General features: G+C 41.5%; 1 protein-coding gene across 1 annotated transcript; it reads left to right on the forward strand.

Moving 5' to 3' along the window:
* Positions 1-214: 214 nt before the first annotated feature.
* Positions 215-14704, forward strand: CUNH17orf75 (chromosome unknown C17orf75 homolog). Its single transcript, XM_027130308.1, has 10 exons — positions 215-468; positions 1337-1417; positions 3833-3958; positions 4864-5004; positions 5250-5307; positions 7119-7238; positions 8043-8107; positions 8261-8397; positions 9425-9528; positions 12559-14704. Exons 1-10 carry the CDS (start codon positions 329-331, stop codon positions 12772-12774), a joined length of 1188 nt encoding a protein of 395 aa, XP_026986109.1. The 5' UTR covers positions 215-328; the 3' UTR covers positions 12775-14704.
* Positions 14705-15351: the final 647 nt, after the last annotated feature.

Genomic DNA, 15351 nt, shown 5'->3' on the forward strand with positions numbered 1-15351 from the left:
AAGGTGGGGGCAAGTGCGATGAAGAAGAAGTAAATATAAGGGGACAGGCCAGAGACTGATGGGACATCAGTAGAGGTGCGTGTGGGTTGTGTTTTGCATAGGGCAGTCAAGTTCTCTCTGAGGAAGTGACGTTTCTGCAGAGACCTGAATGATGTGAGAGAAGACAGGAAAATCAGGGGGCGGTCCAGCTTCCTCGCCTGAGAGCCCGGGAAACCGGCGGAACGCAGATACGCGAGGGCCGGGAGCCGGAGGAGCCGGGCCACCGAGGACTGTACGGCAGCGGGGGAGCGGTTTGGCGGGGACACAGGGCCATTCAGTGGCCGCCGCGATGCTCCCTTCCTTGCAGGAATCGCTGGATGGGGATGAAAAGGAGCTAGAGAGCAGCGAGGAGGGTGGCTCCGCGGAGGAGCGGAGACTCGAGCCGCCGCCCAGCAGCTACTACTGTCTCTACAGCTACCGCGGAAGCAGGTGCAGCGCCCGACCGCCCTTGTGGCCCCGCCCTGGCCCCACCGCTCGGCCCCGCCGCCCGGCCCCGCAGCCCACCCCAGGTCCCGCAGCCTGGCGGCTCTCAAACGCCGTCTTCTCCCCTCCCAGCCAAGGTCTCTGGCCCTCAGGGCCCTCCTCGCCTTACGCGGTACTTCCGGGCCCCCATCCTGGACTTTTGTGCCTGGCCCTCCCATGCCTGTGCGCTCTGTCCTTAACATCTTCCAGCCCCTTCCTGTCGCCCCTGCCTTTTGTTTAGCGCAGTGCCACACACGCTCGATAATGTCAATTCCCATCCCCTGTCCTTCCTGTCATTGTCTCCCCACTTTCCTCCATCCCCAACCCGCCATCCCTACCCCCACGCCCACCTTCTAGTTACCCTCTGTCCTTGTTGCCTCTTTTCCCTCTGCCCCAGCAGACTTCCTGGGGTTCTTCTGGCCCTGTGAAGTCTGTTTTTGTTTTTGTTTTGGCCGCAGTGCGTGGCTTGGGGGATCTTATTTCCCCGACCAGGGATTGAACCCAGGCCCTCAGCAGTGAAAGTTACGAGTCCTAACCAATGGACCGCCAGGGAATTCCCTGTAAAGTCTGTTTTTAAGAGTAAATTTCCTTGACTCTTCTGGATGTTTAATTTAGCCTTTCCTCCACCCCTTAAGTGGCCTGGAGAGAGAGGGAGCTCTTGTCAGAGCTGTTTTATGGGTTTTCCCTGTCAATGGAGGCAGTGGAGGATTCAAGCACTTCTACCTTGCAGCATTTTAGTTGACTGCCCCTATCCTGCTTGTGGGGGGTGGGGCCCCATACTCCGCTTGAGTTAGAACCCATAAGTTGATAGCTGACTTGCTTTTGCGGCATGCAGATTGGCACAGCAGCGAGCGGACAGTGATGATGGAAGCCCAAGTGGCACAAATGCAGAAACTCCCTCTGGTGATGATTTCAGGTAAAAACAGCTTGGCCATATCCCGCGTATGTGCTTTTCTCTTAAGGGCATCTCTGGCCTGCAGATGTCAGTGGGTACCCTGTCTCCACGCAGCTTTCCCTGAGTCAAACCATCAAGCCCACCTCTCCCCTAGGAACCTCATCTTGATTTTATTACTTCATTTAGTCAAGGCTGGGGCAGATCCAAATACCCTTGTGATTAGCCCCAGGGTGATTAGCCACACAGTTAATCTGAGCTTCTTGATTGGAACTCCAGTAAATATTCAATATAAGTATCAAGAAATTTAAAATCCTCCTTTCCCCCCCGCATTGAATACCCTTTCATAGCTCCTCGTTGCACGCTACAGTGTAAACTCCAGGATAGCAGCGATTGCTGTCTCTTTTGTTCATTGATGTCTCCCTACCTAGTACCTTGAGTGGTACCTGGCACAGGGTAGATATTTAATATATACTTATATATACATATATATGAATGAATGAACCTCAACACTTGTTGGATGCAAAGTGGAGTATAAAACAAAATTATGTTCACTGAGTGACTGGATGATGGATGATTTAAGGAATTTTTCAGGTACTGTAATAGAACTGTGGAGATATATATATATATATATATATATATATATATATATATTTAAGTCCTCATTTTTAGAGATACCTACTGAGAAATTTAGGGATGAAATAATATGATTCCAGAAACTTGCTTCAAAATAAGTCTGGGAAGTGGGAGGTATGGACAACATGGGAGTACAGGTGAAACAAGATTTTTTAAAAAATAATTTTTATTGCAGTATAGTTGATTTACAATGTTGTGTTAGTTTCAGGTGGACAGCAAAGTGAATCAGTTATATGTATACATATAACCACTCTTTTTTAGATTCTTTTCCCATATAGGCTATTACAGAGTATTGAGTAGAGTTCTCTGTGCTATATACTAGGTCTTTCTTCGTTATCTATTTTGTATATAGTAGTGTGTAAAAGTCAATCCCAATCTCCAAATTTATCCCCGCCACCAAGTGAAACAAGATTGCCCATAAGCTGATAATTGTCAAAACTGGGTGGTAGGTACATGTGGGTTCATTATACTATTCTCTCTACTTTTTATATGTTTGAAATTTTCCATAACATGAAACCAAAGATGTGAGGCGTACTGGGTTTATATTTTATATTGGGAAGTTTGATGACAGAAAAGCTTTTCTTCCTGCATATTCAATTTATAGTTTCTGTTTATATTCTAATCTCAACCAAACTGAAGTGTTTATGTTTAGCTCATAAATGATCACTAAGCTGGTGTGTTTATTCATGGGTAGTAGGTAGTTGGAGGATTGAGGAAAGAAGAGGAGGCATGAAATAGTGATCTCGAGGGACTTCCCTGGTGGCACAGTGGTTAAGAATCCGCCTGCCAATGCAGGGGACACAGGTTCAAGCCCTGGTCTGGGAAGATCCCACATGCCGTGAAGCAACTAAGCCATGTGTCCCACAACTACTGAGCCTGTGCTCTAGAGCCCGCGAGCCACAACTACTGAAGCCCGCGTGCCTAGAGCCCGTGCTCTGCAACAAGAGAAGCCACCGCAATGAGAAGCCCGCGCACTGCAACGAAGAGTAGCCCCCGCTCGCCACAACTAGAGAAAGCCCACGCTCAGCAACGAAGACCCAATGCAGCCAAAATTAATTAATTTAAAGAAAAATAGAGATCTCAAAGAGTTGAGAATGAGTGAACCAGGAAATGTGATAGCTGGGCAGCAGTAGGGCCCACTGGAGGCTAGTGGTCATTTATGTATGTATGTATGTATGTATGTATTTTGGCTGTGCTGCACGGCTTGCAGGATCTTAGTTCCCCGACCAGGGATTGAACCCGGGCCCACGGCAGTGAAACCACCAACCTAACCGCTGGACCGCCAGGAAATTCCTAGTGGTCATTAATTTAAAATGAGACTAGACACTGTGGATATGGGTTTTTGTCCAACCACATTCAGCTGCATAGGTGCAGATGCAGAGTAGGTAGAGAGCTGGACTAACCAGGGCTGAAGTTTTGCTAAGTAGGTACCGGGAGGTGAAAGGGGGGTTGAATGAGAATGTGTGCAGGGGTGTGATTACAATGACTGGAATTTAAGCTTGGTAAGGAGGAAGAAGATGAGGATGAGAAACTTGAGGCTGCTGTGAAAAAGATATAAGGTCAGTGGCTTGGGGGTCCCAGTGGAGTCATAATACTAGAGAGAATGAGCTGGAAAGAGAACTATTTTAAATGGATGAGGTAGATCATACTTGGTGATATACATTCCTAGAAGCCTCACCAACAGGAGTCAGATAGAAAGCTTTGCCGAGTCCTTAGTGAGGGCTTTTAGCGATGTCCTGTCTGACTTGCGGGGTGTAAATGCAGAGTCCACTGGTAAGGAACGTGTGTCTTTCATTTGTCAAGCCTCTCCTTGGCGGATACTAATCTACCATCTGAATTGGAGCCAGAGCTGTGCAGTTTCATTGCTAAGCGTCTTTCTAAGGGAGCAGTCTTTGAAGGGCTGGGTAATGTTGCATCTGTGGAGCTGAGGTAAGTATAAAATGTGCTGTATCCTGGGATTTTATTTCTGAGCTAAATATGAGAAGTGGTGAGAAACTCCAAAAGATCAGTACCTACTAGACCTGCAAAGTTCATCTTTGTTCCCTGGCAGCTGAGCACTGGGCCTCACATTTTTGTGGAATGGAATTAACTGAACGGCAGAGACTCTGCCTCCTCGGTGTACATATTTAGTCCTGTACTTGGAAGAGAAGAGCTCATTACCAAAACTATAACTGTATACTTTACAGTGGTAAAGGGCTTTCACAAACTTCAATGCCATTCTCCTTGCAAAGGGGTGATAAAGCAGATACTCTTACTTCCATTTTCAGATGAAGTAATAAACTCAGAGAAGTTGAGGTCCCAAGGCTGGTCACATTGATGGAATTCAGGCTTAAATATAGGTGTCCTCAGTTGAATTCCAGCCATCTTTCTACTACACCCCTTGATTGTAGTTCACTTCAGACCATGATATTGGCATCAAGTCCTCTCAGGAGTATGAGGCCACATACCAAAGATAAGGCCATCGGATAAACACTTCACATCTGCCTGGAGCTTCAGTGATTCATGAAGGTTTAGGGGAGGGAGAAAAGATGATTATATTTATGTGAACATGGAAAAACTATGAACAAGAGTGAAATTTGCATGAATTTTTCACATAAGACAGGAGAATTCAAAGAAATTCCATGTTTGTTAGGTGCTGCTTCAGCTAAAGCCCATTATGGTATACGTTCATTTTCCTCTGTTGCTACAAGTAAACCAAGAAGTCTGGGAAGCTCTGACCTACTGAGCAATCTAATGGCGTTGCCAGAGAAGGATGCCAGGGCTCAGAGGAGTCTACAGAACTACGTGCATCAGTTATCCAAATAACACATTTAACCTTTTTCTTTCTGTTCTAGAACTCCAGGTTACCGAGTTGGTTGTTATTACTGCCTTTTCCAACAAGAAAAACTGCTTTCCCAAACAACAACAGACTCTGAACATAACTGTTCAGAGTATGTGGTCTGCTTTTTAGGAGGGTCTGAAAAAGGACTTGAGCTATATCCTTTCTTTGGTCTTTGAGGGTATCAGGAAGGAAAGTGTTGGCAGGCAAGTAGAGGATTATTACTAGCAACGTCCGCAAAGGTTTTCTACCTCTTATGCATTAACTCCAATTTCAGACCTCCGTACGACCAGTTTGTCTTGGCTTGTTTTAATTGACAGTTATTTGAGAGATTTTTATATTACCTATTGAGAAATAAAACCCTTTCTTGATTCATCCTTTATTGCTTCCTTAAGAACATACTTTCAGGCTTGAATTGGACAAGTATATTCAAGGGCTGAAAAATAACATGAACTGTGAGGTAAGATGATTGCATTAATCTTTTTTAAAAGAGTTTCATTCTTTTTTTTTTAATATTTATTATTTATTTGGTTGTGCCGGGTCTTAGTTGCAGCACGCGGGATCTTTAGTTGTGGCATGCGGGATCTAGTTCCCTGACCAGGGATTGAACCTGGGCCCCCTGCATTGGGAGCGTGCAGTCTTAACCGCTGGACCACCAGGGAAGTCCCTGCGTTAATATTTTTAAAGACTGAGATGATTAACATTATGCGACTGCTATACTTGTCAAATCATCCAGGTGGACACAAACACTTAGAAATTCTGAAAATGTGCTACTTTGCGGGCTAAAAGAAAGGTGCTTGGGGGCTTCCCTGGTGGTGCAGTGGTTAAGAATCCGCCTGCCAATGCAGGGGACACGGGTTCGAGCCCTGGTCCGGGAAGATCCCACATGCCGCGGAGCACCTAAGCCCGTGTGCCACAAGTACTGAACCTGCGCTCTAGAGCCCGTGCACCGCAACTACTGAGCCCCGCGTGTCTAGAACCCGTGCTCCACAACAAGAGAAGCCACCGCAATGAGAAGCCCGCGCACCACAATGAAGAGTAGCCCCCACTCCACACAACTAGAGAAAGCCCGCGTGCAGCAATGAAGACCCAACGCAGCCAAAAATACATAAATTAATTTTAAATGGATTTGTTTTAAAAAAAGAAGGAAAAAAAAGAAAGGTGCTTGTTAAGGGAAGCAGGGAACATAGTCGTATAAGTGCTGTATGTTTCACAAGACTGCTTCTGAAGTTTTGCATCTATGAAAAATTCAATTAAATTCAAAGGTATATAGTAACATGCCAAGCGAGGAAGATGACGTTCTTTTCCCAATTTCTAGACACATAAGATTTATATTCTGGTCAGAACTAATGGCCCACAAAGCCTCTGGCACCAAAGACATGCTATGCAATGGGATGACTGTCCTTGAACTCAACCTCAAAGATTTTTAGAAACATGCCAGTTTTCATTAATCGATCTTTTATGAATTAGATACCTCCGTATCAATTCCTTTATCCATACCTTTTAAAAACTATGTGTTTGGTTGGTGGCAGTAAAGTCATAACTCTTAAAATTTACTCCCCATTACACGTGGTAATAATTCCTTTCTTTCACTTGTGCATGTGCTTACAAGACACTGCAGGAGGGGAAAGGATAGCATAGGAGTGAGCCGGGGTTACGAGTCTAGGGGGAGCTGCTCTCCCAGGCTGGAGCTCTCCCTCCAGCCCCAGGGAGCAGCACAGCCAAGGAAGCCAAATGAGCTCCTGGCAGCGTGTCTGACACCCGGAGTGGGCTTGAGTGTTTTGATGCGATGACTTGTATCCTTCCCTGTTCGCATTTCGAGTGTGAACGAACTATCTGCATTCTTTCATTCAACAGGCACTTTATAAGCTCATCCATGGACATTTCAGACGCTGTGCCAGGTGCTGGGGAGATGAGGATTATTAAGAGAGTATCTCCAAGAGTTCACAGTACAGTGGGAGGAGATTGACATGTAAATGCCCCAACTCCTTTCAGTGAAGAAATAGCATGGAACCCTATTAATTCAGTCTCTTCATTTTATATAACGCATTTCTTAGTGTGTTTTTAAGAAATGCAGTACTGAATTAATCCCCACTCTGCCCAACAAGCCCAGCAAAGTTATATCACAATTCCTTTTTTAAAATTTGTGGTGTTAGCTTAAAAGAAGGTGTCTGTCCCCAGTTCTTTTCACTGTCAAGAGTATCATGAAGAAAATGTTAAGTCCAAGGTGAAGGCTGATATCAAAGCAAATGACATTCTCTCTTGATCTAGGAAAGGGGTGGGGAGAACCACGTACAGTCCTACCTGAGCAGCTGGTTTGAGGATGTTGTATGCCCAATCCAAAGGGTGGTTCATCTCTTTCAGGAGCAGCTTACCTTTCTGCTACATGCTGTAAGTATTGCCCAAACAAAAGCATTTCCTTAATTGAGAATCACTTTGGCCAAGTTTGGATTATTTAAAGACATACTTATTTTCTCTGAACATTACCTTCCCCCTGAATATTCATTCAGACAATGCCTGCATTAGGATAGACCACACTCTATTTATTCAGATCTAGAAAGTTACACTACTAAGGTAGAATTGCAAATACTGAGTCTTCTAATAAGATAAAACGTTTTAAAATAATTACCTTTTTTTTTTGGCCGCGCTGCACAGCTTATGCGATCTTGGTTCCCCGACCAGGGATTGAACCTGGGCCACGGCAGTGAAAGCCCCGAATCCTAACCACTAGACCAGCAGGGAACTCCCTAAAATAATTACCCTTTGAAGTGATCTGGAAGAGGTGTAATTTCCAAAATAATTTGAGAAGGAAAATGGAAATCAAAAGGGATTTTACCTATATAAAAATGTCCAAATAAAAAATGAAAAATTCACTAAAATATCTAGACAATGGGGTAGGCTCGAGTAAATGGCCAGGTTTTTCATGTAAATATGTGGTAGGTAGATGCAGCTGAGGCTGGATGGCCCCACAAGCCCAGGTGGTGAAGCCAGATTTCAGACCATTAGTGATCTGAACAAGGATTAGTGATCTGAACAGCAACAGCTGAACAAGGCTCTGGAGAGCTCCCGGACAGTGCCGAGCAAGCATCGTCTAGCGTGGTGGTTATTGGGGGAGGTGATGTTTAGTCACAAGTGGCTGCGCAACAAGGAAAACTGGAATACATGTATCAGTTAGGCTTTATTTTTCTCTCATAGGCTCTGAGTTATACTCCTGTTGAGGTTAAAGAATCAGATGAAAAAACAAAGAGAGACATTCACAGGTAAAGAACAGTTTTGCAAAGAGAGAGCCTTTTCCACAGCAAGCCTGATGTTTATGTTTTTAACACCCACCCCCACTCCCAATGCAGAATGAATTTGCTTCCTCCCTCCCATCCTATAATATAGTTTGTGCAAAAGGATTGTGTGTGTGGCAGGTTTCTGAGTGTGGCCAGTCTCCAAGGCCTTATTCACGAAGGCACCATGACGTCTTTGTGCATGGCCATGACGGAGGAGCAGCATAAGTCTGTGATCATCGATTGTAGTAGCTCCCAGCCTCAGTTCCACAATGCAGGTGAGCCAACAACCCCGGGAGCAGGCTTGTGAATCTCCTTTTTTGCGCTGAGAACAAATGATGCAAACTTATCCTTCCTGTCTTGTGCAGTTTTACATGTTTATCCCCAAATCACCAAAAACAATAGCAGTTCTAGAAACGTGGAAATCATGTCATGCCTAGCAATTCTTCTCCTAGGTATACAGAGAACTCTTGTACATGTACACAAGGAGACAAATACAAGATGTTCATAAGGGCACTGTTTGAAATAGCAAAGAACTGAAAGCAACTTAAGTGTCTGTCAACAGGAGAATTGATAAACTGCTCTATTCATACAATGGAATACTATATAGCCGTGACAATGAGTGAACTAGAGCTATATGTCTCAGTATAGCACACAAATGTATTATATAATGCAAGAGCCGTTAAAGAAAAATACAGTTTTAACATATGCAAAATAATACTATATAGGGCTTATAGATAAAGTATGTGGCAAAAGTTTATAGAAAGACATGGGCATGATAATTCTTTCTGATGGGAAAGGAAGGGGATGCGATTGGGAAGAGGCACACGGGAACTTCAACCATTTTGGTATTTCTTAACCAGGTGGTGAGTTAAGTTTTTTTAGACCATTATAGAAGTCTTAAATAATGCATTATAAGAGTTTTTATAAAGGAGGAAAGAATATCTTGATGTATACAAATATTGAATCATTATGTTGTGCACCTGAAACTAATATGTCAATTACACCTCAATTTAAAAAAAGAAAATAGGGCTTCCCTGGTGGCGCAGTGGTTGAGAGTCTGCCTGCCGATGTAGGGGACACGGGTTCGTGCCCCGGTCTGGGAAGATCCCACATGCCGCGAAGCGGCTGGGCCCGTGAGCCATGGCCGCTGAGCCTGCGCATCCGGAGCCTGTGCTTCGCAGTGGGAGAGGCCACAACAGTGAAAGGCCTGTGTACCGCGAAAGAAAGAAAATAAATAAAAAGAAAGGAAGAATAAATGTCTTGTGATTTCACTTTTATTTATTTTTCTAAAATATTTTATAGGAAGCAATCGGTTTTGTGAGGATTGGATGCAGGCTTTTTTGAATGGTGCTGAAGGAGGTAACCCTTTTCTTTTTCGACAAGTCCTGGAGAACTTTAAACTAAAGGTAACTAATTGGCTGTGTGCCGAGTGCCACGCATAGTCTTTGTCTGAACTGTAATTAGTACCGGTGACTGAGTAACAAATCTGCTTTATAGCTATGATGTCATTCTCAAAACTAGAATCCTCAGTGCCAGTTTTCCCGTACCCAGTGACGACTGGGTACCTAAACTTTTCATCTTTGCTAATCTGACAGGGTGACGATGGTATATCAGTGTTTTTATTTGCTTTATTTATTTATTTATTTTTATTTTTTGGTTGTGTCGGGTCTTAGTTGCAGAGCGTGGGCTCTTCATTGCGGCGTGCGGGCTCTCTGGTTGTGGCGCGCGGGCTTAGTTGCCCCACAGCACGTGGGATCTTAGTCCCCTGACCAGGGATTGAACCAGCGTCCCCTGCATTGCAAGACAGATTCTTAACCACTGGACCACCAGGGAAGTCCTTTTATTTGCATTTAAAAATTTCAGTTTATTTCAACCAAAACCAAAACAGTTCACCCATTTCTCCCACTCCCTACCTCCTGCCTCTGGTGGCTACCAGTCTGTTCTTGAAGTCTATGAGCTTGTTTTTTTGTTTTTTTGTTTTTTAACTCTATATATATTTGGATTCCACATGTAGAAGAGATCGTGTGGTATTTGTCTTTCTCTGTCGGACTTGTTTCACTTAGCATGATGCCCTTGAGGTCCATCCGCGTTGTCACCGATGGCAGGATCTCATTCTTTTTCATGGCTGAGTGGTATTCCACTGGGTATATATACCACAGTTTCTTTGTCTGCTCATCCGTCAGTGGACACTTGGGTTCTTCGGTGATGCCGCAGGGAACGTGAGGGTGCAGATACCTTTTTGAATAGGTGTTTTGTTTTCTTCAGGGAGATGCAGAAGGAGCATTGCTGGATCGTATTTTTTTCATTTGGATTATTACCTTAGGGTATATTCCCTAACGTGGGATTACCAAGTCAAAGGGTTTGAATGCTTTGGTTCCTCTTACAAATTGCCAGCTTGCACTTCAGAAAAATAGGAACAAATTACAGAATGGCCAGCAATGTGTGTGGGTTTTCTATGCAGAACCTAATACAACAGGTTTTTATCAATCTTATTTATTTTTATTAACTTAATACTGGCACTCCATAGCTGTTCAAATCTGTCTTTAATTATTATTCAGGCTGAACATTTTTTCATGTTAGTTTACTATTTACAAATAAACAAACAAAAAGACACATTTCAATGGAGCAAATCTATCCACTGTGATATAGCGACATTATAAATTGTAAAGGCAATACTAATGAAAGATGTTACCTGTCATTCTTTATATGTAAACAATATCTTTATTTTATTTATTTATTTATTTATTGGTGTTTTTATTTATTTTATTTATTTTTTTTAACATCTTTATTGGGGTATAATTTGCTTTACAATGGTGTGTTAGTTTCTGCTTTATAACAAAGTGAATCGGTTATACCTATACATATGTTCCCATATCTCTTCCCTCTTGCGTCTCCCTCCCTCCCACCCTCCCTATCCCACCCCTCCAGGCGGTCACAAAGCACCGAGCCGACATCCCTGTGCCGTGCGGCTGCTTCCCACTAGCTATCTACCTTACGTTTGTTAGTGTGTATATGTCCATGCGTCTCTCTTGCCCTGTCACAGCTCACCCTTCCCCCTCCCCATATCCTCAAGTCCGTTCTCCAGTAGGTCTGTGTCTTTATTCCTGTCTTACCCCTAGGTTCTTCATGACATTTTTTTTTCTTCTTAAATTCCATATATATGTGTTAGCATACGATATTTGTCTTTTTCTTTCTGACTTAATTCATCTGTATGACAGACTCTAGGTCTATCCACCTCATTATAAATAGCTCAGCTTCGTTTCTTTTTATGGCTGAGTAATATTCCATTGTATATATGTGCCACATCTTCTTTATCCATTCATCCGATGATGGGCACTTAGGTTGTTTCCATCTCCGGGCTATTGTAAATAGAGCTGCAACGAACATTTTGGTACATGACTCTTTTTGAATTACGGTTTTCTCAGGTTATATGCCCAGTAGTGGTATTGCTGGGTCATATGGTATTTCTATTTTTAGTTTTTTACGGAACCTCCATACTGTTCTCCATAGTGGCTGTATCAATTTACATTCCCACCAAGAGTGTATGAGGGTTCCCTTTTCTCCATACCCTCTCCAGCATTTATTGTTTGTAGGTTTTTTGATGATGGCCATTCTGACTGGTGTGAGATGATATCTCATTGTAGTTTTGATTTGCATTTCTCTAATGATTAATGATGTTGAGCATTCTTTCATGTGTTTGTTGGCAGTCTGTATATCTTCTTTGGAGAAATGTCTATTTAGGTCTTTTGCCCATTTTTGGATTGGGTTGTTTGTTTTTTTGTTATTGAGCTGCATGAGCTGCTTGTAAATTTTGGAGATTAATCCTTTGTCAGTTGCTTCATTTGCAAATATGTTCTCCCATTCTGAGGGTTGTCTTTTGGTCTTGTTTATGGTTTCCTAATTGTCAGTAGAGTCCGGGTCTTAACCATAAATTTGCATTATTCTGTATCTATTTTGTACCATAAGCCTTATTCACAATAATTAAAATAAGTTTTTAAAAACAAACACGAACTAGAATCCTCAAAAGGCATTCCATCTGTATTTTTCAGTGGCTTCTGCATACGTACCATTGCATATCCAGTTAATTGGATTGAATGCTTGCTTATATTTCAAGGACTTCAGTCTTGTAATTCGTGACATATCTTAGTTGGAAAGCACAAAAAAAGGAGTTCCATGCCTAAGGGTTCAAAATTTTGGTGGGGAGGCATGTTGTCACCTTATTTAGGAGATTTGTAAAGTATTTTTACTTTATATATGTAAAAGATTTTGTTCTACCGAGGGCAAAGCATATTAGCAATAAAAATGATGAAAATATTCAAAAATAAAAAGCAAACATTTCAGTAACATATGTTGAGTTCTCAGCTGGATAGGAGATCTTTTTCAGGCTTCATTATTATCTCACTAAACACACATTTAACTGGGTAATCTTTTTCTAGGCCATACAAGACACAAATAATTTGAAGAGATTTATCCGGCAGGCAGAAATGAATCATTATGCTTTGTTTAAATGTTACATGTTCCTAAAGAACTGTGGTAGTGGAGATATCCTTTTGAAGATTGTTAAAGTGGAACACGAAGAAATGCCCGAAGCCAAAAGTGTGGTAGCTGTCCTCGAAGAATTTATGAAAGAAGCTCCTACCCAAAGTTTTTGATCACATGTTTTGAGATGATTATATTGTGAAGTTATGCAAGCCTTGGTGTTTGAAATTGCAGTTGTTATAACTGTCATAGGATTGCTATTTCAGATTATTTGAAACATTCTAGGTTTTTTCATGTTGTACTTTTAAGATTAAACCTAATAAGACATATAAATCTGATGCAAGTCTTCACTGAGCCCTAGATAGGTGTGTGTTAGAGTTGTGAAAATTTTACATTTGCTGGTCTCATAAATTCTAGACTTCAGGGAGTTGTTCCTTAAAAAACTTCAGAGGTGATTTTGTGGCTTCTGTGAGGAGTTTGCTGCAGTATTTAGCAACTTTTCCTCCCAGAAAAATGATAATACTTCTTTCTCAACGTACTATAGCTTCTTTTAAAAAAAGTACTCCTAGTTTTAGGACAGATTAACACCACGACACCATTTCAAAAACAGATCTGTGCATCCTGTGGGTGCTTGATAGACTTTTTTTGTCTGATTGATGATGGATGATGAAGCCAGATTTCGTGTCAATATGCAAATAAATCATGAGTGTGTAGGGAGGTAAATGAGCTTTAAAAATAGATGTACTAGCTTCAAGATAAAACATTATCTCTGATGGAAAGCTACTGCAGAAGTGGCCCCATCACTTTTCTTCATTTGTTCAGAGGCATTTGCCAAGAGCCTATATTTTCTTTTTTCTTTCAGACGAAAATGCTGGATTTTTTAAACAGAGGGTTAAAAAAGAAACAAAGTACATAAATTGTACAAGCAAATGTAACAGAGATTCTTCACGTCAGGGTTAATCATTGCTTTTAGTTTTTTGTACATTTGTTGCAAGCCTTAAATTGTTTTATTCTGAATCAATTGAAAGTGTTCTCAGAGCCGTTTATAATTCCCATGGAAGCCAACTGTAGCTACACACATATGACTGCAGTTTGTTCTGCTTAGCTCTTTAATAAATCCATTTGATAATGATTTTTGTTTAGAAGATCAGAAGTCTTGTGTCCTCACTGCCCTCAGGATGCCCAGAGGAACACAAGCCCATAAAAGTCCTCTCCTACACTCATCTAAATTCACATTAAGTGCTGAGTTTTAACTTTCCAAATGACTGACAATGGCCTTCTGCTTTCTCTTATACTGAAGTCTAGAGACATGACTCACTGAGCCATTTCTTTTCTTTAATGAGAAATATAATTCAGGATCCTCATAAAGGCTTTCATATGGTTTTAAACTTTAATAACTTGGATCATAGTCAGTGTAGAAAAAAAAAATCCAAGTAGCATCTTTTTTATAGCATTAAATTCAGAATGACTATGGAAAACAAGCGATTTTATGGCATAGCCCTTGAATCTTTTTCTAATGTAGTGTTGCCCACTTGGAAATCAAATTTTTAAATAAACAATGTTAAGACATCAACATTTTGAGTCTGGAAAACATATTTTTCATTTTCAAATTCACGTATCATTCAAGAGTCCAGGTTGTAAATAGCATTTAAAAGCAAATGTATTACCTGCTTCAAGTCATTTATGGATAGAGTCAAGGCATAATTACATATCTTTATATGTACTTTTATATATACTTTTTGTAATGTAAGCTCACCACATTACACAGTTATATATAAAACAGTCTTATTTTAAAAGTGTATGATGAACTGTATATCACTACTGTAGACAAGGAAAATAGTGACATGGAGTTGAATATCTTGTGGGCCATGAGAAGAAACTCAAAGAGCTCATGACCAAAAACATGTACTGTATTCAAATTTTAATAAGCTAATATATTAACTTTTAAAGTTTTAAAAAGCATTTGTTCAAGTGTGGAATACATTATGTATTATTTGTGTGCTATACACAGGAAATGTATGTTTGTCACATATCAAAAATGGTCTCAATTTATCTGTAATTATATTTATAATAATAATAATAAAACAACTTAGCTTCTCACCAGCACAGTCATTTTTATTCAGTGAGCTCAATTCTCCAGCCTGACATTTTTATTAATTCACAACAAGTTTATGGGGGAAATTATACTCGTTAGGCTAAGGAGTTTGTTGAAGATCAAATCACCTGCTGGGAGACACCTTTCTGCATCTTGCAGGAGGCATCAGGCAGAGTGTAGGAGCAATTTCCATCACAATGTTTTATTCATTGTCCAGTAAAGTTTACCTTTCGAACTCAATAACCCAAGTCAATTCCTTTCACTCTCATTCATTATTAACCATGACAGAATGCCTCTCCTTTACCAGAGGATTCCTTATACCAGATGCCAGAAAAGCCTGCAGGCATCTCAGAAATAAGATTCAGTTACTAGGACTACATTTTCCTAACCATGTGTCTTCTTAGTAATGGAAACCCCACTGGCTTCAATGAAGTCTTTCCATTTGGAGGTCTAAGAAGGCAGCTCCAGTCCTACATCTGCTAAACTTCTTAAATGTGCCTCTTGGACTTCATACCACTCTGCGCTGGCATAAATGCTAGATGCTGGAAATTGGGGGTGATAGGGGGTGATAGCTGCTGATTTTCTTGTGACCTACCTCTGGGAGGGCTGACAAAACGGAGATCCTGTTAAGTGAACACCGAGTTAATGTTCCAAG

Source organism: Aethalodelphis obliquidens, unplaced genomic scaffold (genome assembly GCF_003676395.1).
Source record: "Aethalodelphis obliquidens isolate GAN/ISIS:26980383/991018 unplaced genomic scaffold, ASM367639v1 scaffold38, whole genome shotgun sequence".
NCBI lineage: Eukaryota > Metazoa > Chordata > Mammalia > Artiodactyla > Delphinidae > Aethalodelphis > Aethalodelphis obliquidens.